Source organism: Lissotriton helveticus, chromosome 2_1 (genome assembly GCF_964261635.1).
Source record: "Lissotriton helveticus chromosome 2_1, aLisHel1.1, whole genome shotgun sequence".
In the NCBI taxonomy this organism is placed as follows: Eukaryota; Metazoa; Chordata; class Amphibia; order Caudata; family Salamandridae; genus Lissotriton; species Lissotriton helveticus.
In genome coordinates, this window is record NC_136059.1 from 326,856,995 (window position 1) to 326,881,838 (window position 24,844).

Genomic DNA, 24,844 nt, shown 5'->3' on the forward strand with positions numbered 1-24,844 from the left:
ATATATACATTCAATAACGTAGGGCTCAAGGAAGATCCTTGTGGCACCCGTAGGGGAAACTAAAGTCAACTGATGAAAAAGGAGATAAAACCACACAATTAGATCTTTCTGAAAGAAATGATCAAAGCCAAACCAGAGACCCCATTACTCACTAACCTATCTATAAGCACAGGATTGGCAACTATATCGTAAGCTGCAGCGAGGTGCAATAGGATCAAGGCCGCTGAGCCGCACTGATCCAAGATGGTTCTAATATCCTCAGCTACAGCAAAGAGGGCAGTGTCAGTGATCTAAAATGATCTGAAACCTGCCTGGACACCATTAAGTAGGAGGCCCTTTCCTAGATAAGATGTTAGCTGGGAGTTGACATAGCTTTGAATCAGCTTGGTTTGGAACAGAATCAGAGAAATAAGCCTATCATAAGCCATGCAACATCCACATTCCACTGGACAACCTGTGCACAGCAACTTCACGTAGTGTCACCCCTACTCCATCCACAGCTTTTTCCCATCAAAGCATTATATACTGGTGGTATCAAGCATGCATACTATGGAAAGCAGCGTGGCGACACAGACCAGCAGCTGGTCACCAGCATTGGGGCATTTAATAGCTCATAGTAATGCAAATATGGGGCAGCATTTCACCTCCCTATCACTCAACATCAGCTCCAATCTGTTTATGTCACACTCCACATGTGAGCATAAACCCCACTTTCTTCCTACAGAAAGAGTAGACTGACTCGACTTTCTGCTTTCAATGCTAAGGTAGTCTGCGGCATGGTGTCTCCATGTGGGTAAGGTTCCACCCTTGACATGATTCTTCTGTATCAGAATAAGTGATCAATTAGTTCTTTAACAAACAGAGTGGCATACCCTTCCCAATGACAACAATAATGTACAAGAAATATGTCATGCCGGGAATACTGTACCCAGGCTTCAGTTGATGGAACCAACATAGCCTACCAACGTAGGGTGATTTATATGTCAAGAGTGATCTTGTGACAAGAGATGAACTTAGAAATAGTCCATGACAAGGGGCAGAAAGAGAACTATAAACTCTCACAATTATTGCACTGGGTGAACAGTCAGGTGGTAAAGGGTCGGGCAAATAAAGAGAAGAAACAGAGTGAGGCCACTATGTTTACGAACAAATAAAGGTGAAAGGGTATCACCCGGTTATACCTTTATATATTTAAAACACTGAATTCTGCATTTCTTTCCTTTTTTGATGGGCTTTTCCCCTGATTACTTTCAACAGTTTTGACCTGCCGAAATGTATTATAGGAAAACTGTGAGGATGGGATAATTATCGCACAACTTGTTATTCTGCTCTCTATGAAAGGTTGTGTTTGCATAGGGATTGCGCCTGCACACCCTGATGGTGAGAACTCGCAGTCTACAAATCCAAATAGCATAACATAGCGACTATCCCTTCGTTCGAAATGAGGACCTCTCGGTCCAGATAGGAGTGCTCCAGAGGAGTTGCAGATTAGTATCACATCCAATAAAATCCTATACCATATGTTACAGGTGTGATAATTAGTGCAGATTTTGGTTCTTTCTACCTCCTCAAAATCCGCAAGGCCAGACATTAACCCAGCATTATATATCTATATATCGATAGGTTTGACCTATCGATACGTAGCTCTGTAATACTGTGAACATTAGGCGAGCTTCAAACAGTTTACAATCCCTGTACAGACATAGGTTTGGGCAGCGCTTGCAATTATTTAACCTACTTATAATTGACGCAATATGTTGTTTACGTGGAAGAGATTCTATATTAATTTCTTAGTTGTTCTTTATATCATCAGTGCGCAAAATAATATATTTGTGAAGAGCATTATTAGTGCCCCTCCATCAAACAAGTTTAGGATAGATGTACTCACTCCAAGAAGCGCGTGATGTATTCCTTGCTGCAGTGCGACCAGGTGAGTGGTGACGTGTCGTAGTGGAGCTGGCGGGACATGATGTAAGGATGTCTTCCATTAACTTCGCAGTCATTGCCTTGTCCGTCGTGCGGGATTCCGAAGCTGAGGAGGCAAGCCGTGCAGTTAGTGTTTGCTGGGCATGCTAAAAGATGCTCTCGTCCGTTCTGTGTGCTTTTGGTTTATCCCCAGACCAAGTGCATGCAATGTATTATGTATGGCTCATTCCTCTGACTTTCTAATGAAAAGTATTGCTATTACACCAACGCTAATTCCAACGTGTTCCTTACATGTACAAAGTCAATTACGTGAATAGCGGGAAACATTTAACATTGTTTCAATGATTTGAGAAATTTAGATATATTCAGGGATCTTCAGAATTACTGCTGTAAACATACATGTGTTGTTCGCAATAAGTAAGCTTATGTACAAATATAAGTGCTGGAAAGATAAGAAATGAGGCATTAAGAAAGGGGTGCGATGCAAATACTTGTCTCCGACTGTTTCTCTACTTATATCTCTGCAGGATAACTTACACTACCTTGCTGTATCACTAAACTAATACCAATATGATCATTTCAAAGCATCTGTATCACTTTGAAACAGTGAAATGGTACCTAAAGTATCCTTTGCTCTAATTCTCTCTGTGCCACTATAAAGAATAAAACGAATTGGAAGAACAAATACTAATGATAAGCATGAATCAATGCAATATTCAAAGAATTTTACGAGATCATAGACTAAAACCTTTAAAACTGTTATTATTTGGTCTGCATATAACCACAATAGGAAACTTAGTCATTCATGTTCACTTTACAAGACAAGGTCTAACATAATAGGTTGACATTTTAATGTAGTGTGCCGCAAACTTCCTTCATAGCCTATATGACCAACTTCCTTCATACCCTTTATGACCAACTTCCTTCACAGCCTATATAACCCTGGCCATTTCTTGAGACACTACTGGCAAAATGTAACTCATAATTACTTTCTTAGCATTTCATCCCTTAAGTCAACCTTGATAATGTTTTCATTATAGCCTTCTTCTGAAATGACAAACAAGTCAATGGCAGGTGCTACAGCTAAACTCTCAATAGTGTAAAGAGTTTTCATTAACATCCAGTCACCCACGAAGGCTGTATACTGGTGTCGAACAGGCTTATACCATTCCGAGCTAGGCCTATTCTGTCACCAATCACACAAGCAGAGCCAGAAGTGAAGATGTTTGGGTGGGGTTGGGATTATCTTCATATGGTTAATCAACTCTTGTAATACAACATGAGAGAAAATTGTGGAATGCTACAATTTATTTATTTATATTCTTATATAGCGCAGGATTCGACCCCCGTAGGGGTATCTCCGCGCTTATGCTTTTCAGGGAGGCCTCATAGTACCAGTGAGCTGTGGAAAAGAAAAAGGAATAATATCTTACGGAGTCGAGAATAGGTGTGTTTATAACTTCTTCCTAAAAAGCAAGAAATTTGCTGTTTGTTTTAAAATGAACGTTCCATAGAATAGGGCCTTTATAGGAAAGAGCTCGGCCTCCTTGCCTAGCCTTCCTAATTCTTGGAACCTGGATCAATTGCTGGCTACTAGAGCGCAACGTGCGCCCAGGGCTGTAGTGATGGAATTTTTCTTTCAAGTACTTAGGTTCCATACCAAACAGGCATTTATGTATTGTGCAGCAGATCTTATATTTTACACGTTGCCTGACCGGCAGCCAGTGGAGTTTGGCCAGGAGAGGATGACAATCACGCCTTGGCTGAGCATTGAGAACAAGTCTCGCTGCAGTATTCTGGACTACCTGCAATCTTTGTAGTTGTTCTTCATTTGCCGAAATAAACAGGCCGTTGCAGTAGTCCAGCCTACTGGTTACCAGTGCCCGGACAAGAGTTTTCCTATAGTTGTCAGGTAGGAATTGAAAGACACGTCGTAGCAGTCCGATGACATGAAACCCTGCTACTTGATTGATATATTCTTTAAACAGAAGTGCCTTATCAAGCCGCACACCAAGATTTTTTACCGTCTGTTTGGGAGTAGGGACTGGTCCCAAATCCGGGGGCCACCATTCTGGTGACCACAAAAGCGTGGCCTCCCCGAACAGCATAACCTCCGTCTTGTCCACGTTGCACTGGAGGCAATTTAGAGCCATCCAGTCCGATATGGCCCTCATACCTTCCGCAAAAGATTTTTGTATTGCGGGAGTTAGGGTATGGAAGGGGAATAAAAGCTGAGTGTCATCAGCGTATGACACCGGGGTGAACCCATATGCTCTTGCAATATCTGCCAAGGGGGCCACATACACATTGAAAAGTGTGGGGCTTAGGCATGAGCCCTGTGGCACTCCCTTGGTGAGCTCCCTTAAGGTGGAATGATGGGAGCCCAATCTGACTCCTTGCGAGCGGCCTAAGAGAAAACTCTCCAACCAGGACAGAGCCACACCTCCTATGCCCATCTCCCTCAAATGGCCGAGAAGTATTTCATGCGACACCGTGTCGAAGGCAGCGGATAAATCCAGCAGCACCCGAATCATAGAGGCTCCTCCATCTAGTGACATCCTGATAGTATCGGTCACCGAGAGGAGGGCAGATTCGGTGCTGTGATTGGGCCTGAGCCCAGATTGAGAAAAGTCCAGGCCCTCTGCTGCCTCGATGTATTTTGACAGATGGGAGTTCACATACTTCTCGGTCATTTTACCAAGATATGGCAGGAGGGAGATGGGTCGTAGGTTTGAGAGGTTTGTCCAGGGAAGTGCCGTGTTCTTCCGGATAGGGTTCACCACCGCTTTTTTCCACTCTGTGGGCACACATCCTTCCCTGAGCGATTGATTTGTTATATCCTGAATCTGGGGTCCAAGTAAGATACTTAGGGGGGGCAACTATTTTGGCGGGCAAGAGATCTTCTGGAGACCCTGATTTTATATGACTAAAGAGAAGAGATAGATCTGAGTCACTGACAGCTGGAAAAGCCATTAATGATATATCTCTCTGCTTGGGCAATATAGGAGGAGTGGGGATGGCGTTCATTTGGTTCTTTTGGCCAGATGCCTTCATTATTTTCTCATAAATCAGATTAATTTTATTTAAAAAAAACAGGGAAATATAGTCACATAGGAGTTGGGAAAAGTCTTCTGGGCTTTCACATGCTACAGGTTTTACAAATGCTTGTAATATTTGATATAATTCCTTAGAGGAATTTCCTGGATCTACAAGTTGTTGGGTAAGGCTGTTCTTTCGTGCAAGTTTGATGTTCCTGTAGTAGTTAGATTGAGCCTCATGGTATGACTTCTTACTTTCCTCTGTTTGCGTTTTCCTCCATTTCTTTTCTATCCTCCTACATCCTTGCTTCTCTACTCTAAGTGCTTCAGTATACCAAACTTCCTGTTTGGAAGTAGGATATTGTTTATGGAGCTTCAAAGGGGCTATCTTATCAATTGCTTCTATAAGCGAAAGGTTAAAATTGGATAATGCCAGCTCTACATCATCCTTTTCTGAGGGAGTAGGTTGTTTCCATACCCTCTGCAATTCCTCAACCGTTACTTTGTGCCATGAGAGAACAAAAGTAATAATCCTAGCGGTTAGGAAATTATGTCTTATTCCATTACATATTTAGCTCTTTATCAATTTCAATGTTACTGGGAAAGGTGCATCTCCTTGGATAAGAGGCTAGAATTTGCAAGACTAGGCCACTCAGATTTAATGGCTCACCATAAGCCCTGGTCACTCACGCCTAAATTGAGGCCATTCTCTTACCTATCATTTGTCTTTTGTGATGCATTGTATCCACACAATCCTCTCATCTGCTTGGTTCAGAGGTATCTAGAAGTTTTTTGATACCATGATGTTTCCATTTTCCAGTAGTATACTTGCTATTTTCCTGCATGAACCTCTGTCGTGTAGTTCCTACTAATCCACAGGATCTGCACATTGTTTGGACAACATAAACTAGAGGCTTGGTCCCAAGTCTGATTCTGCACACCCCGCCAGATATGTTGGCCTATAGACCAGCTAGCTCACAGTGCCACCATAAGCCTACTTAACCTCACCAGGAAGTGAATGGTTTCCAGCAACCACTAAACATGACAACTTCAACACCACAGGAATCGTGGAAGCAGTACAGAACCTTTCGCTCAGTCACCTGTGCTTACTTATTCTTAGAGAAGTGCAGAGGCAGCAGTGGGTACTGTTGTCTTTGCAGCTTCATTAGCCATTGAAATCACTTCAACGTGAACGCCAACATGCTGATGACTCAATGTGTGGATAACATGAGTCTGTGACAAGCCTTTTTTTTCAGCTTTGCCTCCTGTTTCCAAAGCATTTTGTGTAATATTGTGCAAACCTTGGAATCTCGAAATCCATTTTGGGCCCTAGAGTGAAGATATTCATTATAATACTGGACACAGTAAAATGAATCACACACAATAAGTGAGGGGAATTTGCGATCTGTATTTTTGCTGTGCCAGTATCAGGGCCTTCAGTTCTGCCAGCTGCACTGTACAGTCCCTATGAGTGTGTGTTTTCCCTGCACGGAACCTTCCATCATGCATGAAACCTTTTTACAGAAGTGTATGTTCCTACGGCCGGCTGGGCAGATCCATTGGTACAAATGACACATTTATACTGATCCTGAGGCATAATTTCATTCGGCAGAGGATATTCTTGTTCGTACTGTAAGAATGCTTGTGTCTGTAATGTAGAGTCAAATCTGTTATCTACATCTTTTGCAGTGACGGAGTTAGCCCATTGAATCCATCTTGGATGTCAAGCTTTAGCACTTGGAATGCTATCTTTAGTAACGGCCTCTAAGGTTGGGCCTGGGGTAACAACAATTATGCTCTTACTCTGAGCCAGTGCTCTTTCTCTCACTACAGCAGTCTGTACCACTGTCAGAATGATTTCAGTTGATGCAAAACCCATTTTAGTGTTTGTATACAAATGTGATTTGTATGCTATAGGAAAGGTATCACCTTCATTGAAAGTGATATAAGTGCACCCGGTTGGTCCAGCAACTAAGCGGATCACCAGGTTACTTATGTGGACAAGTGTGTAAATGTTTGGAAACTATCATGTCAGCTTGTACAGAACTCAAAATATTTGTATGTTCCTGTGTCCAATGATGCACTGAAAAATCAGGTCTAATTAAGTCATAGAAAGGTTTTACTCTTTTTGCTTAATCCAAAATGTATGTCCTGCCAAAATATAAAAAAATCCTAAAATGGATTGTAGTCTTTTTAGAGATGTTTCAGGTTGGAGTGGTGCTCATTTTTCTAAAAAGTATGCTGCTGGCTCTTGCCTTCAGTTGTTATCTCATATCCCAGGAGCAGGACATTGAGTTGGGCTATTTTTAATTTTCTGAAATTAAATTTATGGCCCGGGTGAACGAACCCAATAATGAAATGGTTCACTCTGGCCAAATGTTCCATTAATTCATCGTCAGTCAGATAAATATCAGATACATAGCACATTGTCTGCTCATCAAAATGTTTAAGTAACTCTGTCACTCTGGCTGAAAACAGCCCAGGACTACTCTTATACCCCTGTGGTAAATGACACCGGGACGCTAGCGCCGAGAATGCAGTCAGATATCTGCTTCCAGGCGCTATATTTTGGCAAAAAAATCCATTTGAGATATCAAGTGTTGTCTTGTATTCTACCTCTGAATGTAATTTATTAGTGCAACACTATGGGGCCGATTAGGATGGCGGACGGACCTGCGTCCGTCCGCCACCCCAGAGTAGGAGGGACCATCCGCAGGGGCAGCGGCGGTCCCTCCGTGCAAATTAGGATGTGACCGCCATCCTGGCGGGCACATCCTGTATTTTTAACATTGCGACGGGTGCTGCTTGAAGCAGCACCCGCCGCAATGTCAAAAATGAAAGCAGTGCATTTGCATGCACAAAGCGGCAGGCACCGCGCGGTGCCTGCCGCTTCGTGCACGCAAAGGCAGGGGGGTACCATAGGTACCCCCCATGTGCACCCCCCACCCCCTCTTCACCCCTGGGGGCCCGCAACGGGCCCCCAAAGAAAAGACCGTATGCCTTTCCATGGCGGAAATGCCGCCGTGGAAAGGCATAGGACCGCCAACATCCTAATGTGCCTGGCGGTGTCTGATAGACACCGCCAGCCATGTTAGACCTTTTCTGCCGCGGTCGGAAGGCGACCGCGGCGGAAAAGCTGCGGACGGTCTTCCTGACCCCCCAGCCATCCTAATCTGGCGGGGGGTCTTTGAAGGCTCCGCAGCAATTTTTCCGCATCCTCTGGGCCAGTGGACACTTCCGCCGGCCCGGAGGATGCGGAAAAACCGCAATCCTAATTAGCCCCTATGTGCAATTTGCACTGCAAATGTACATGTGGAAACATTTAAATCTCTGCATTCTAACACCAGACAAAATGAATTATCAATATTCATTAGGGAAACAAGGGATTATTCATAGGTGAGCTGCAATTCTCTATCACACCCTGGTACTCAAGTTGATCTAAGATCTCACTGACTTGTTTCTCTGCTTCATGCCTTACTGGGTATTGTCTCTGTGGTTGTGGAATCGATTATAATGGGATTTTGTGATGAGGTGACTCATCGTCCCACCCAACATGACTGCGGTAAAGTACAGGAGCTTGTGCTAACACCCACTCCTACGTGTATGAATTTTTAACTGATTCTGGTACGAGGTCGGAGAAGGCAGGTATAATTACATCTTCCCCCATTGCGCACTCCTCTATAAAATCAGGTGGCCAATCCTTTTCAACCAAAATAATATCGTAACTATATGCCAGGTCCACCCAAAAGAGATCCTTCACTTGTCTGGGTATGTCCCCCTCCATGTGAAGCATCATTTTGTATAAATGATGTGGTACACTTACCCTTGTATCAGCTGTTTCCACCGTGATAAGCTCACTCAGCGCTACTACCGCCAGATAATCCATCAGGTTCTGGCAAGCTTTTGTATCTTCTGCTGTGCTGTACAGCATTGTCACTGCCCATTCCCCAATCAGAACCGAGTATTCAGTAGCCAGGGAATTTCTAATTTTGATCCCCGCTACCTTCCTCTTTTTAAATTGAGGTTTAGAGGTCTTTTGTTTGTCTTTCTGTTTAATGATATAGTCCAAGTGCGATGGGTCTCCCTTTTTGAATTGACTCACTTTGTCAATATGTGCTCTGATCGTCTGCCTCTCTCCGAACATTTTAGGGAGGAATCCTGAAAGGAACAAGAAGAACGTGTATCAGTATCCTGATACCTGTCAGGCTTCCTAATATTGTCACGATTTCTCAAATTGTATTTTCTCTCAGTGTGCTTCAATTGAAGAGACCCACCTGTGACTGTGTTTTGTTTTGATGTTTGTTACCCCATTTATTCTTAGACGAATCGGGTGCTTGCTTAGAGTTATCCTTTTCAGAAATGCTCTTAGCATCAGAGGCTGTGGGGGTGGAAGCGGGCTGTCTGGAGAGGCCATGGAAAGGGCAGGAGTCACAGAAGCCAGCAGTGGGGAAAGCGGCAGATTAGTACGACTGCACCAATATTGAGGCGTAAATCCGCACAGGCGGTTTGGTCAAGATCGGGTGCAGCTTGCGGTGCCACGCGAGTTCCCACCCCCACTGCACAATAATCAAAGCATCAGCCCCAGATCAATATAGTAAATATTACTAGTAATTAGTAACCAGTAGCTAAATGTAAAGTAACAGGCTGCTTGCCAGTCTCTCCTGCTTTTCCTTCAGCTTCCAGCCTTGTTCTTTAAAAAAAAAAAACATCTACAAAACGGCATTCAAAATGCTTTGAAAGTGCAGTCAAAGGTTTGCCATGGACCTCTCTGCTCATCAATGGCCCACATCACCTGACACACAGAATTTTGACCGACAACGAAAAAGGGGCATACATAATGGCTGACTCGTATTAGCACTTAACTTAATTTACAGTCAACCACGCTACTCATCCCTCTCTGTCCCTAGTCCAATCACAACTTCTATTGCATATCTCTCTATTCTGTCCCTACGGATAGGGACATCGGTTAGTCTGTACCACCGCACTGCAGAAGCATTTCAGAGAGGGATTATTGGGGCGATAAGGCGAGCCAGTGACCAATTTAAGAGGATGCCTTCAAGAAAAATCAGGTGGCCAATCCTTTTCAGCCAAAAGAATATCGTAACTATATGCCAGGTCCACCCAAAAGAGATCCTTCACTTGTCTGGGTATGTCCCCCTCCATGTGAAGCATCATTTTGTATAAATGATGTGGGACACTTACCCTTGTATCAGCTGTTTCCACCGTGATATGCTCACTCAGCGCTACTACCGCCAGATAATCCATCAGGTTCTGGCAAGCTTTTGTGTCATCTGCTGTGCTGTACAGCATTGTCACTGCCCATTCCCCATTCAAAACCAGAGTACTCAGTAGCCAGGGAATTTCTAATTTTGATCCCCGCTACCTTCCTCTTTTTAAATTGAGGTTTAGAGGTCTTTTGTTTGTCTTTCTGTTTAATGATATAGTCCAAGTGCGATGGGTCCCCCTTTTCGAATTGACTCACTGTTTCAATATGTGCTCTGATCGTCTGTCTCTCTCCGAACATTTTAGGGAGGAATCCTGAAAGGAACAAGAAGAACGTATATCAGTATCCTGATACCTGTCAGGCTTCCTAATATTGTCACAATTTCTTAAATTGTATTTTCTCTCAGTGTGCTTCAATTGAAGAGACCCACCTGTGACTGTGTTTTTTTTTTTTGTTTGTTACCCCATTTATTCTTAGACGAATTGGGTGCTTGCTTAGAGTTATCCGTTTCAGAAATGCTCTTAGCTTCAGAGGCTGTGGGGGTGGAAGCGGGCTGTCTGGAGAGGCCACGGAAAGGGCAGGAGTCACAGAAGCCAGCAGTGGGGAAAGCGGCAGATTAGTACGACTGCACCAATGTTGAGGCAGAAATCCGCACAGGCGGCTTGGTCAAGATCGGGTGCAGCTTGAGGTGCCACGCGAGTTCCCACCCCCACTGCACAACAATCAAAGCATCAGCCCCAGATCAATATAGTAAATATTACTAGTAATTAGTAACCAGTAGCTAAATGTAAAGTAACAGGCTGCTTGCCAGTTTCTCCTGCTTTTCCTTCAGCTTCCAGCCTCGTTCTTTTAAAAACAAAAATCTACAAAAGGGCATCCAAAATGCTTTGAAAGTGCAGTCAAAAGTTGCCATGGACCTCTCTGCTCATCAATGGCCCTGTGGAAAAGTAAATTTTGCCATGTTCTGTGTCCCTACGTGTTCCCCATCTTATGTTATATGTGCATGATTAATATGCAATATGTATTCCCCATGATCGATTAAAGACGCAATTACAGTTGTGTCCATCTCTAGTATGCCAGTTTTCAGTTCTCGTTAAAGCTACGAGTACTAGGCCTATGTAAAGTTATGTTGCCACGTTTTACAGTGTGCACGTTAATTTATTGAAAAGTCTCCATTTCTAGGCCTCAAAAGGGCCCGGACACCAGATTCAGCTCCTGTCTCCTGAACCCTCGCTGAGGAGCGATACAGCCCCCACCTGTATCCCTGACCCTTCACTTACTTCCTGCCTCACAGTGCCCGGCTCGGCCTGGCTCTGCCTGCCAGTCTGCCAAGAGTATGTTATGATTCTAGTTATCAGTCCAGCCCTCCTTCTCTGCATTCCTAAAGCTACTGAATCGCATCAATAGTTTCAGTCATCGTCTAGCCTTTACGTCTCCATGTAAGAGAAATACTGTATTAATGGTCATTTAATATTCCTCAACACGCACTACATATAGAATGATGCATGCACCAGTCTTAGAGTCTGTTAGCCTTTACCCTGATAACTTTTGGATTCTATCAAGATGTTCTCTAAACATCAGATACTAGATAGTGTTTAGGTACATGTCGCTCTGACACTCCAGACTTTCGTCTCCTCTTCTAGCGCAGAAGTCATAGCCCCCAGTTCCTCCTAGTAACACGTCATTGCCAGCTTGCGCGCACCACTAGGTCAGAGGTCCCGGCTCCTTAGGTAGCCCCCTCCATGTTTCCGCCCCGTTTATGACATATTCTGTTACGTTTACATCACATGTCTATGTATACGCCTCTTGTTCCACCCACTTTATGCCTTATCTTTCGCGACTGCTATGAACTCCACCCTCTGCTACGCCTACTATACTGAATGTAATGCAATTGTTTAACTATAAATATTGTGCACTGTTATTAAAAGTTAGCTGTTGTCCCGATCCTGCCCCCCGGCAGCTGCCATCCTATTCCTGTGCAGGTTGTCCTGTTCCTGTCCTTTATGCCTGATTAAAACCTGCAAATTCCAGCTACCTCGAATCTTGACTCTTATTTATTGAGCTATCTGTTATTATATATCTAGTCAAAAATAGTACCGGTATTTAATTATTTATTTACCACATAATGGCGCCCGAACAGGGACTTGCCCTTTCCCCACGCGCCGGAGAAGCCACGCAAGCCCCCTGATCCTCTGCAGCCGTGACGGAACCATACCGTGCACGTGCAGATATTTCTGCTTCAAGTATCCCTCAGGCCCACGGAGGAGACGGAGGTTGCGGTCCAGCATCCAGACGAGGCGGTGGAGGAACGCGGCGAGTCCCGACCAGAGCCCAAGCCGAGAGTCCAAGGTCCGAGGTATCCAGAGGCCCACCCGTAACAGAAGTCCGAAGTCCGTCCGTCGTCGTAGCAGTCCAGTCCAGTCCGAGGCCTTCCGTTCTTGCTGCCCGGTGAGTACCGTTGCTGGGGTAGTATCTAGACAGGGTCAATTGCATTGTCTCTGGTCCGTGGGTTTGGGTACACAGATCCAACACGAAGTGTCCACTTAGGTGGATGCGGGTCCTGACGCGTCTCTTTATGAGACCGGTAAGTTTCGTACTGTTTTAGCAGTGCATCTAGTTTCTGTTCTAGTCCGTTCTGTTCTCGAGAAATTCATGTATTCTGTTTTTGGTATTCCAGGTAGTATTTTGTCCGAACTGTTATTTTTAAATGTCATTCATGTATTTCAATGTCGTGGTATGAAAGTGGTGTATCTTCAGTAATTATCGTGTTCATTGTGTATCGTATTGTGTCTAGATTACAGCCCAGTCATGCCATTGTTCTCAAAATTACGTCAGTTAAGAACTAGAAAAGGTCTGCTCGAGGAAGCAGTTCCTGTCCCACCTAGGGACAGTCCAGGTCATTTTATGTATCATAAGCATGGCATAAGTGCCATATTATATCTAGACTTATGGGTCGAGTACACTAAGGAATTAGAAGAGAAATATAGATGGCCTGTATCAGGCACATGGGATGCCGAGTGCATCATGCGAGTAGAAGAAGTATTATGGAAAAAGAAAGCCAGACAGTCACAGAAAGATGCCATCGAGTTATGGCGCAAAGAATCTCATAAAAGAACCGAAAAAGAAATCAGAAAGTCAGAATTAAGTAGAGAATCCTCAGAAAGAGCCCAAGAAAGGGAATTAATCGAAATAGGTGAACGAGTTAAAACCGAACAGTCAGACAGACAGAGGAATGCCCTTATTAAGGGTATGTACCCTCTTCTTGCCGAGGGCTTGCCAAAAGCAACCCCGGAGGCACACGAGAAACGCAAAGCAGCACAAGTAAGCGAGAAGGAAAACGACTCTTCTACTGAAGAGGTAGACGACGAGAATACCGCCAGAATAGCGTATGTAGGTAAAGCTAGACTTCCTGACCGACATTCACGTCTAGAACACAAGAAAACTGTTCCTCTTCCAGCACCAGAACAAGGTTCTCTAGAGCAAGTATTTCAAGCTACCGATCACATTCTGAAATCACGAATCGGTTATAGTGAACTTAGTACCATGCATGAACAAGAACTAGCCCGATCAGCAGTTCGATGGACTACTGATTCTACCACTTTTCCAGACGAAATAGTGGCACAAATGTTTCTGAAACTGCCCCCAGCCGAGCAGCGACTGGTGGGTATGTATATGATCCAGCACCTCATTACATTGTATGAGGGTCAGCATTCCGATCCAGGTCCGTTACATGATGTTCTGAACGAATTACTCCAGTATAAATGGAGAGGTCTAGGTACCGACTTAATTAGTATCATTCTAGAACAGCGCCACAAATATAGAACGTTTCTGAATCCGCATTTTGTTCACGTCTCACCTCCGGAAAGTAAACCGTTTTACATAGACAGACAGCATCCGTTACGAGAAGTACACCCAGTTAGGACAGCGGGTGGTGAAATGCAACGAGTATTTGTTTACACCCCGATTACAAAGATGGAACTCTTAGAGATGAAAAAGTTAATTCCCTGTCACGATAAAGACCCAGCAGGGTTCCACCGTGAATTAAAAGACATGCTCCGTATGGGAGAATACACGTATCCAGATATAATTAAAATGTTAAAGGTCCTGTTGCCCGCGGGCATATATGAAAAACTCAAGGAGAAAGAATGGGAGGTGGGGGAGAAAAAGATAGATTGGGCAGTTCTAGAAGCTGAAGAAAATACACGTGTACCAGGTACCGGTCAAGGAGATAAATGTAAAGAATTACCTGAACTGTTAATACAAGTTTTGCCAAGATTACTAGCCACGAAAAAGGAAGACTGGGATGCAATCTCAGCCTGTAAACAGAAACAAGACGAAGACACTAGTGATTTTTATTCTAGATTTGAGAAATGTTTTATAATAAACAGTGGTTTAAAGACGAGTAGCGAGTCATACCCTCATCTTTTTGTTACTAAACTAGTCGAGAATTCAAGTCCACAAGTTAAAAATCGAGTTTTGAAAGTCGAAAGTACATGGCAAGCTAGTACCCCGTCACAGATGTTACAGATGCTCCAGTATCACCAGAATAGAATCAGGGAAGAGCAAGAACACGAGAGAAGACGTATGAAAGACACGAAAATGAAAGTACTAGTTGCACAATCTGTTCCACAAGACAGTCAGAAGAGGGGTCCGAATCAAGCCAGTCATCCTGCAGCTCCCGTTAAAGGGACATGCAATTACTGTAAACAGCCAGGTCATTTTATAAACGAGTGTGCAGTTCTGAAACACAATATAGCCACTGGTAAAACTAAAGAAAGACCACGTCCGCCTAGACAAGAACAAGTTTCACAGACTTCCCAGTTACCACAGACAGTTACAGCACCGCAGCCTATCGCGGCAACACAGCATGTTGCACAGCAGATGTACCAGTATGCACAGACAGAGTATCCAGAGTATCAAGCGTATTCATGAAACAGCCTAGAGAGGGAGGTAGGCTTGCCTCTCATCGAGATTCCTGTAGATCAAGAAGGTCCCTATGTTCACAGTCAAGTATTAGGGAAAGACAGAAAGTTTTTGATTGATACAGGGGCAAGTAGGACGACTATTAGTCATGACGAGGTTCCAGGGGCTCCGCTCTCAGGCTCTAGAAATGTTTCCCTTGGATTTTCAGGAAAGCCTATTGTAAACGAGATATCAAAGCCAGTTACTCTAGAAGTTGGTCCATTGTCCCGAACTACTGATCTATTACTTACGAAGTCATGTCCAGAAAATTTGTTAGGCATTAAGACATTGAAAGAATTAGGTGCAGTTATTTGTTGTTCCCCAGAGGGAATACGTTTGTTTTTACGTGACTTCAAGGGTCACTATGTTTTACGAGATTTTGATCCAAGATTGTCTAATGTTCCGCAGCATCTATGGGCGCAAGGTCCAACTGATGTGGGTTTTATGCAAATCACACCCCATCGTGTGACTCTCAAGCAAGGTGTAGTCTTACCACGAATCAGACAGTACAGATTGCCACCTGAGGCTGTAGCAGCCTTATCCAAAATTATTGACGAGCTCATTGCTCAAGGAGTAGTTGTAGAAACTGACTCCAATGTATGTAATTCTCCTATCATTCCAGTCATGAAACGTACTGATCCAAATGCACCCCCAGTATATCGATTAGTGATTGACCTTCGAGAACTCAATAAATGTATCATTCCCCAGTACCCAGTTGTTCCAGATATCTCATCTCTGTTGACAGCTATTGATCCTGAGGCAATATTCTTTACCGTAATCGACCTCAAGAATGCATTTTTCAGTGTTCCAATTCATCCAGACAGCCAGTACCTTTTCGGTTTTTGTTTAAATGGAAGGAGCTATAAATTCACACGAGCTCCTCAAGGTTTCACAGAAAGTCCTAGTATTTACAGTCAAGCACTTAAGAGACAACTAGACAATATTCACATGCCAACTGACACTGCCCTGCTCCAATATGTCGATGATCTACTGATCACAGCCCGTTCTGAACGTGCTTGCGAGCGAGCATCACTTACAGTCCTGTATTTCCTAGCCGAGATGGGGCACAAGGTGTCCCCTTCGAAGCTTCAATTCTGTGTCCAGCAAGTGATCTACTTAGGCCACTTACTGTCCAAGTGGGGTAGGCAGTTGACACCCGACCGTATCCAGTTAATAGCGAGTCTTCCACAGCCCAAGACACAGAAGGAGGTACGAGCTTTTATTGGCCTCACTTCTTACTGCAGACAATGGATTCCTCAGTATGCATTTCTAGCCAAGCCACTGATACAGTTAACGACACAGGAGGCAGCCGTATCGACTGTCCTCCCTTGGACCCAGGAACATACACTTGCTTTTAATGAGTTAAAGAAAGCTTTATGTCAAGCTCCTGTTCTAGCTACTCCGAACTACAGTAAGCCTTTTACACTTTTTGTCACAGAACGTAATGGTACAGCATTATCTGTTCTCACACAAGATCAAGCAGGACAATACAAGCCCTGTGCTTATTTTTCGAGCACATTAGATCCAGTAGCCCAGGCGCTGCCTGCGTGCCTCAAGTCAGTTGCAGCCACAGCACTAGCTATCAGACAAAGTGATTCCATAGTGTTAGGACATTCCCTGACAGTACAAGTTCCACACTCCGTGGAAGTTCTTTTAAACCGAACACAGACTCAGCACTTGACCATTGCACGTTTAACAGGTTATGAACTGACACTGTTCCAGCCACACATAGAAATCAGACGCTGCAACGTTCTAAATCCTGCTACACTGTTACCGTCAGTTACTTCAAATCCTGCCACACATGACTGTGTGGAAGTTGTTAACACTATGACAAAGCCAAGACAAGATCTGACAGACATTGCATTACCAGATCCCGACCTGACACTTTATGTGGATGGTTCATGTATGAGAACAAGTACAGGAGAACTAGTAGCCGCGTATGCAGTGACTACTGAGACTGAAGTTATAGAGACACACCGTATTGACACTCTGTCCGCTCAAGCAGCAGAGCTAGTTGCTCTGACCCAAGCCTGCATACGTGCCAAAAACCTGAAAGTTAACATTTACACAGATTCACGTTACGCATTCGGAGTCGTACACGACTTTGGAGTGCTCTGGCAGGAGAGAGGTTTCATGACTTCTCATGGAACCAAGATTCAGCATGGTCTCCTCATTCAAGCTCTGTTAGATGCAATACATTTACCGACAGCTATCGCTATCATGAAGTGCAAGGCACATACTAAAGTCACTGACATTATTTCCCAAGGTAACGATCTAGCAGATCGAACAGCCAAGTTTACAGCCCAGACTCCAGACATTCCAGTTAACGCAACACTGACACACACTCCAGATCCAACTACATGTATGACAGTTAAGGACCCCACTCAAGATGTCATAGATATCCAGTCACATGCTACTCCTGAAGAAATCAAGAAATGGTCCGAACAAGGAGGGGTCCAGACAGATCAGGGATGGGTGACGAAGGGAAAAGCCACATGGTTTCTCCCCGACGCTATGGTTCAAGTCATTATCAATACCGCACATAGTCCAGCACACTTAGGAGAAAAAGCCATGATAGACAGTATCCAGAACATTTGGTTTAACAAGCATTTACGAGCTGCAGCCAAGCAGAAAGTCCGTACCTGTATGATATGTTGCCAGTTCAATCCAGGTAAAAGTGTCCCGGTGGAACAAGGTGGGTTCCAACCCCCTGACCACCCTTTTGAAGTCCTCCAAATGGATTATATTCAGATGGAGCGATGTCGAGGTTTCAAGTATGTCCTTGTAGTTGTATGCGCTTTGTCCAGGTGGACAGAAGCATATCCAGTCCCAGATTACACAGCCGCGACCACTGCCAAGCAGTTGGTTCGTGAATTTTTCCCCCGCTATGGACTCCCTAGGGTCGTGTATTCTGATAACGGCCAGCCATTCTCATCTGAACTCATGAAGCATGTTTCCCTTCTGTTAGGGTACCAGTGGAAGTTTCATTGTGTACGCCATCCTGAAGCAGCAGGTCTCGTAGAGAGACATAACCAGACATTAAAAATCCGTCTTGCCAAAGTCTGTAAAGAGAAAGGTGTAGACTGGCTAGTAGCTCTGCCAGTCGCCCTATTTTATATGCGCATGGCCGCACATTCCAGATCAGGTCTGTCCCCTTATGAGGTCGTATTCGGCCGCCCCCCGAACATGTGGGGTACACCCAGACCCCGAAGTATTACAGATGTTTCCAGTAATATGCTGACAGATTACCTAGCTTCCTTGATGTCTGCCCTACACTCTTGTCGTTCACAGGTTGCTGCTGCATTTCCAGACAATACCGAGGTGAAACCACATGAAATCGTTCCAGGATGTTTTGTCCTTGTGAGGAATTTTGATCGTTCAAGTCCGCTGGAGCCTCGCTGGAAGGAGCCGAAGTTAGTCCTTTTGACCACCCGTACTGCCGTCAAGTTGGAAGGCAGGAAGGGGTGGGTGCACCTGTCGCATGTCAAGAAATTTCACGGACTCCGACTAAAAACTGTTTCCAAGAACATTTCCAAGGATTGTCAAGATTTTAAAGACTGCCAAGATACTATTCTTAAGGACTGTCCCGCTAATGACTTTGATTCAAAGGATCCCCTGTTAGAGAAAACTCCGCAGCAGGAGTATAAACAGAAGCTTCGGTCTAGTAAAATAAGTCAGCCAGTTTAATTGTCTAAGTCCCCCTGGGTGAAACGGTTAGACAGGTATCTGACATGTATGAGATAGACCCCCATAGTGAGAGAGTTAGTCAAAACTCTATCCGATGTATCGCTTTTCTAAGTTTTATATTGTTTTTAACTTTGATGGTTACCTGCACGAGTTATGCCTTTTATTTATGTTTTCCAATTTCTCATGTAAATAAGTTTTCTAATGCTACAGTAGAGCACACGTTTAGTGATCTGCCTCCTCACGAACTATCCTATCGTCTTGCTATGCGCAACAATACATTTATCCGTATGTTACATTATTCACACCAGACCAGCAATGCCACTAATTGTTGGGTGTGTGGTCGACTCCCCCCTTTCCAGACACCGAAGGGAGTTCTGCCACTGTTTCCTTATCCGTTTTCACATAATGGTTCATGTGGAGCCTGGTCCATGTTAACGTCATCTTCAAATGATATGTCCCTTCTGAATAGTACATGTTTTCCAGACAAGCAAGGTCTTCCCCACAGAACAGGGTTAGATCTAGAAAATGAAGTTTATAATTTGGGTAATTATTCTTCGAATTTCATGGTTCTGAATGTCCAGTCTGATCCTACTCCAGACTTACCTGCTATTTCAGTACTACCAGTCAAAGGCGAATTATGTGTCAGAAATAATGGTTCCGCACATGTAGGACATAGTGATTGTACTACTATTGTCAAGTATAGTGACAGTGGGAAATCTATTTTCAAAGCCTCACGTCATTCTTATTTTGTGTGTGGTCAGACCGCATATGTTCGTCTGCCCCTCGATTGGGATGGAACATGTTACATTGCCTTCCTACTGCCACCAGTTTTCCTAGCCCCATCTGATTATCACAGAAACACACATTTAGTACACATTAGACATAGAAGGGAGATCGAGTCCCCGATTGTCGATCAAACTGAAACTGCTCTAGAACAGTATACAGATTTCAATAAAGGATTCTTCTTCTTTATAGGACCTATCCAGAATAGTAAGTTAATCCGTAGGTTAACAAGAACTCTTGAAGCAGTAGTGAATGAGACTGCCTCTGCCCTAGGTAACTTAACCGAAGAGCAATCTGCTATGAGATTTGTCGTGCTCCAAAATCGTCTTGTTCTTGACGTCATACTGGCCGATAGAGGAGGAGCATGTAGAGTCATCGGATCTAGTTGCTGCATTTTCATTCCTAATAACGCGCCGTCTGTTTATTCAGCTATAACCAGACTTCATAAAATTGCCCATCAGCTACACCAGAATCCAGGCACCTGGACATGGTCCGGTTGGCTCTGGAGTATAATTTCTGCATGGGGATGGAAAGTATTGTCATTTCTAGGTATTGCAGTAGCGATCATATTCAGTTGCTGCCTCTGTATACAATGTGGCCCTGCGATTTGCGGCATTTGTGCTACCTCTTGTATTCCTAGTCCCATGTCCCGTCCTAAATCCCGTTCCAAGACAATTCGAGACGAGCAAATGATACTGTATGAAATGATAGATGGTATCATGAATATAGATGTTTCCTGATGGAAACGTAGTGACAAGGAGGGAATGTGGAAAAGTAAATTTTGCCATGTTCTGTGTCCCTACGTGTTCCCCATCTTATGTTATATGTGCATGATTAATATGCAATATGTATTCCCCATGATCGATTAAAGACGCAATTACAGTTGTGTCCATCTCTAGTATGCCAGTTTTCAGTTCTCGTTAAAGCTACGAGTACTAGGCCTATGTAAAGTTATGTTGCCACGTTTTACAGTGTGCACGTTAATTCATTGAAAAGTCTCCGTTTCTAGGCCTCAAAAGGGCCCGGACACCAGATTCAGCTCCTGTCTCCTGAACCCTCGCTGAGGAGCGATACAGCCCCCACCTGTATCCCTGACCCTTCACTTACTTCCTGCCTCACAGTGCCCGGCTCGGCCTGGCTCTGCCTGCCAGTCTGCCAAGAGTATGTTATGATTCTAGTTATCAGTCCAGCCCTCCTTCTCTGCATTCCTAAAGCTACTGAATCGCATCAATAGTTTCAGTCATCGTCTAGCCTTTACGTCTCCATGTAAGAGAAATACTGTATTAATGGTCATTTAATATTCCTCAACACGCACTACATATAGAATGATGCATGCACCAGTCTTAGAGTCTGTTAGCCTTTACCCTGATAACTTTTGGATTCTATCAAGATGTTCTCTAAACATCAGATACTAGATAGTGTTTAGGTACATGTCGCTCTGACACTCCAGACTTTCGTCTCCTCTTCTAGCGCAGAAGTCATAGCCCCCAGTTCCTCCTAGTAACACGTCATTGCCAGCTTGCGCGCACCACTAGGTCAGAGGTCCCGGCTCCTTAGGTAGCCCCCTCCATGTTTCCGCCCCGTTTATGACATATTCTGTTACGTTTACATCACATGTCTATGTATACGCCTCTTGTTCCACCCACTTTATGCCTTATCTTTCGCGACTGCTATGAACTCCACCCTCTGCTACGCCTACTATACTGAATGTAATGCAATTGTTTAACTATAAATATTGTGCACTGTTATTAAAAGTTAGCTGTTGTCCCGATCCTGCCCCCCGGCAGCTGCCATCCTATTCCCGTGCAGGTTGTCCTGTTCCTGTCCTTTATGCCTGATTAAAACCTGCAAACTCCAGCTACCTCGAATCTTGACTCTTATTTATTGAGCTATCTGTTATTATATATCTAGTCAAAAATAGTACCGGTATTTAATTATTTATTTACCACAGCCCGCATCACCTGACACACAGAATTTTGACTGACAACGAAAAAGGGGTATACATAATGGCTGACTCGTATTAGCACTTAACTTAATTTACAGTCAACCACGCAACTCATCCCTCTCTGTTCCTAGTCCAATCACAACTTCTATTGCATATCTCTCTATTCCGTCCCTACGGATAGGGACATTGGTTAGTCTGTACCACCGCACTGCAGCAGCATTTCAGAGAGGGATTATTGGGGCGATAAGGGGAGCCAGTGACCAATTTAAGACGATGCCTTCAGGAAAAATCAGGTGGCCAATCCTTTTCAGCCAAAAGAATATCTTAACTATATGCCAGGTCCACCCAAAAGAGATCCTTCACTTGTCTGGGTATGTCCCCCTCCATGTGAAGCATCATTTGTATAAATGATGTGGGACACTTACCCTTGTATCAGCTGTTTCCACCGTGATATGCTCACTCAGCGCTACTACCGCCAGATAATCCATCAGGTTCTGGCAAGCTTTTGTGTCTTCTGCTGTGCTGTATAGCATTGTCACTGCCCATTCCCCATTCAGAACCAGAGTACTCAGTAGCCAGGGAATTTCTAATTTTGATCCCCGCTACCTTCCTCTTTTTAAATTGAGGTTTAGAGGTCTTTTGTTTGTCTTTCTGTTTAATGAGATAGTCCAAGTGCGATGGGTCTCCCTTTTAGAATTGACTCACTGTTTCAATCTGTGGTCTGATCGTCTGCCTCTCTCTGAACATTTTAGGGAGGAATCCTGAAAGGAACAAGAAGAACGTGTATCAGTATCCTGATACCTGTCAGGCTTCCTAATATTGTCACGATTTCTCAAATTGTATTTTCTCTCAGTGTGCTTCAATTGAAGAGACCCACCTGTAGTGTGCATGCGCTAAAAAACCTTTTGAGTTGTATGTGGATCGATGACCCGCCTCTGTCTCTCATTGGCTAGCTCCATAAATGGAGGCTAGCCATTGGGAGACAGAGGCTGTCAATCACGCTTTCTCGGGAAAACGCGATTCGGGGGCGTTTCTCGGGCTTTTTTTAAGTCCCGCCCCTTTGTCCCGGGCCGCGCTGTGATTGGCTGCCGGCCCGGGACACCCCTGTGACGTCATTTCCCGGGCCGCGCTGTGATTGGCTGCCGGCCCGGGACACCCCTGTGACGTCATTCCCCGGCCGCGCCGTGATTGGCTGCCGGCCCGTGACCTGACTTGTTTGACATTCCATGCCACTTGGGTTCCGTGCCTTTAACAGTCCTCGTGTATCATGGGGCCATTGAACTCCCCTTATCTGCCTAGGGCCTGTTTGTAATATGTGTTTAAAAATTAAATGTCTCTTGGCGCGAGTGCCATTCATGCTGATGAGTTTGTAGGAGCATCGTTTTTTTTTTGTGTTGTTATTTCGTTATTGCGGGGTACCGTGCCAATCCGCACCTTGATGATGCTCGTTCTGTGGTCCTTAAGTGGATTAAAATCACAGCCACGAGTGTCCTGACTCGAGCCTCTAACCTTTAGGTTGTGCGCTTCACTCCTGAAACACATCGGCGCTATATAGTGCTAAAAGATGGTGTTCAAAATATTCCCCAGTTTTGTAAATGAACAACCCAGTAAAAAGGTCAAAACTGACAAGCTCTCAATGCGCGCCAGCAAGAACTTGAACTGGTTGTAACCGGAGACCAGAACTGTTCTCTCGGTACCGCACGGTCACTCTTTCGGTTAAATCATGCGGGACGAACTGAAATGGGTTCTCGTAGTCTGACCTGTGAACACGTTTTATTTATATATTTAATGCGTTTTTATATAGCGCGGACTTTACCCGAAAGTGTCAGAGCCCTACACAATAGGAACGGTAGTAACCTGCCAGAGTAGGAGTTGGTTTTGCGAGCTGAACGTTTGATAGCAGCACTGCGGTCATTGTGTTGGTTCGCAGTTTTCACGCACTCGAGTCCTGATTCCCTAAGTGATCTCGCTCGCAGAAGGAGGGTCGAGCTGCGGGTGTAACCGTGGTGGAGACTTTTCTGGTCTGGCCATCAAACCAGCGGGAGCATTCTTGCTTCTTAAGTATTTATTGGCTCGTAGGAGCACGTGGGGCGCGAGACGGGGGCTAGCGCGAGTCCACAATCCCACGTCCATCCACTGCAGCAGGGCATGGGATGGGAACGATGGGGATTGTGCATTTTCAACCCTAAAGCCACCCTGGTGCGCCGCTAACAATCCAGCAGGAATCAAAGTTCCTTGCCAACGTGAAATGCAGAGTACTCGTGCTTTGCACCAGTCTTGCATCGTTTCTAGCCGGATTCTGAATACCGAGGATGTACACAGAGTAGGGAGTTTACAGGCCTTATAAACGGTTTGCTCTCGTCGGTGGGGATTACGTTACAACAAAAGTATGTCTTCCACACTTGTGAACAGGAAGACATTCCTTTTAGCACTGATGCTTTTTCAGAGCTATTTTATTACCTCGTTGCTTCCATGTTTGCACATTGTGCCCGTTTCGGAGCACCATGCTTCTCCTACAGAGTTTTGGAGTAATTTGCTGCCAATCTTCATCCTGGTTTGCATGTTATCCGAGAAGCAATATGAAACCTTGGGGCCCACTAGCTTTAAAAATACCCACGAGGATAAAGTAAATGCAGAGTTTTAATACATTTAAATATGTATACGCGTTAGGAAACCTTATTCATGCATAGTTAAATTTAACAGAACAAAATGTTGTTTTAGGGACGTGGATTTCCTTTGAATATGTTAACCTTGATATTAGACGCCTAGTGTACTCTCCCTCATTGGCTTTGACCAAATACCTACTTTTGCAAAGGCGAAACCGTTGCATTGTAAATGCTTGTTTTGTTTGTTACCCCATTTATTCTTAGACCAATCGGGTGCTTGCTTTAGAGTTATCCTTTTCCGAAATGCTCTTAGCTTCAGAGGCTGTGGGGGTGGAAGCGGGCTGTCCGGAGAGGCCACGGAAAGGGCAGGAGTCACAGAAGCCAGCAGTGGGGAAAGCGGCAGATTAGTATGACTGCACCAATGTTGAGGCGGAAATCCGCACAGGCGGCTTGGTAAAGATCGGGTGCAGCTTGCGGTGCCACGCGAGTTCCCACCCCCACTGCACAACAATCAAAGCATCAGCCCCAGATCAATAAAGTAAATATTACTAGTAATTAGTAACCAGTAGCTAAATGTAAAGTAACAGGCTGCTTGCCAGTCTCTCCTGCTTTTTCTTCAGCTTCCAGCCTTGTTCTTTTAAAAAAAAAAAATCTACAAAACGGCATCCAAAAT

The 24,844-nt window shown here is 44.4% G+C and overlaps 1 protein-coding gene across 2 annotated transcripts in view; it reads right to left on the reverse strand.

The window, feature by feature from the left end:
* Nucleotides 1-24,844, reverse strand: part of ADAMTS12 (ADAM metallopeptidase with thrombospondin type 1 motif 12) — a 2,873,463-nt gene that overhangs the window by 1,683,282 nt on the left and 1,165,337 nt on the right. For both annotated transcript variants that reach the window (XM_078677277.1, XM_078677276.1), the window contains one exon: nt 1,889-2,032. In XM_078677277.1, the coding sequence (XP_078533403.1) occupies nt 1,889-2,032 (144 nt within the window). The remainder of the gene's footprint in view (nt 1-1,888; nt 2,033-24,844) is intronic.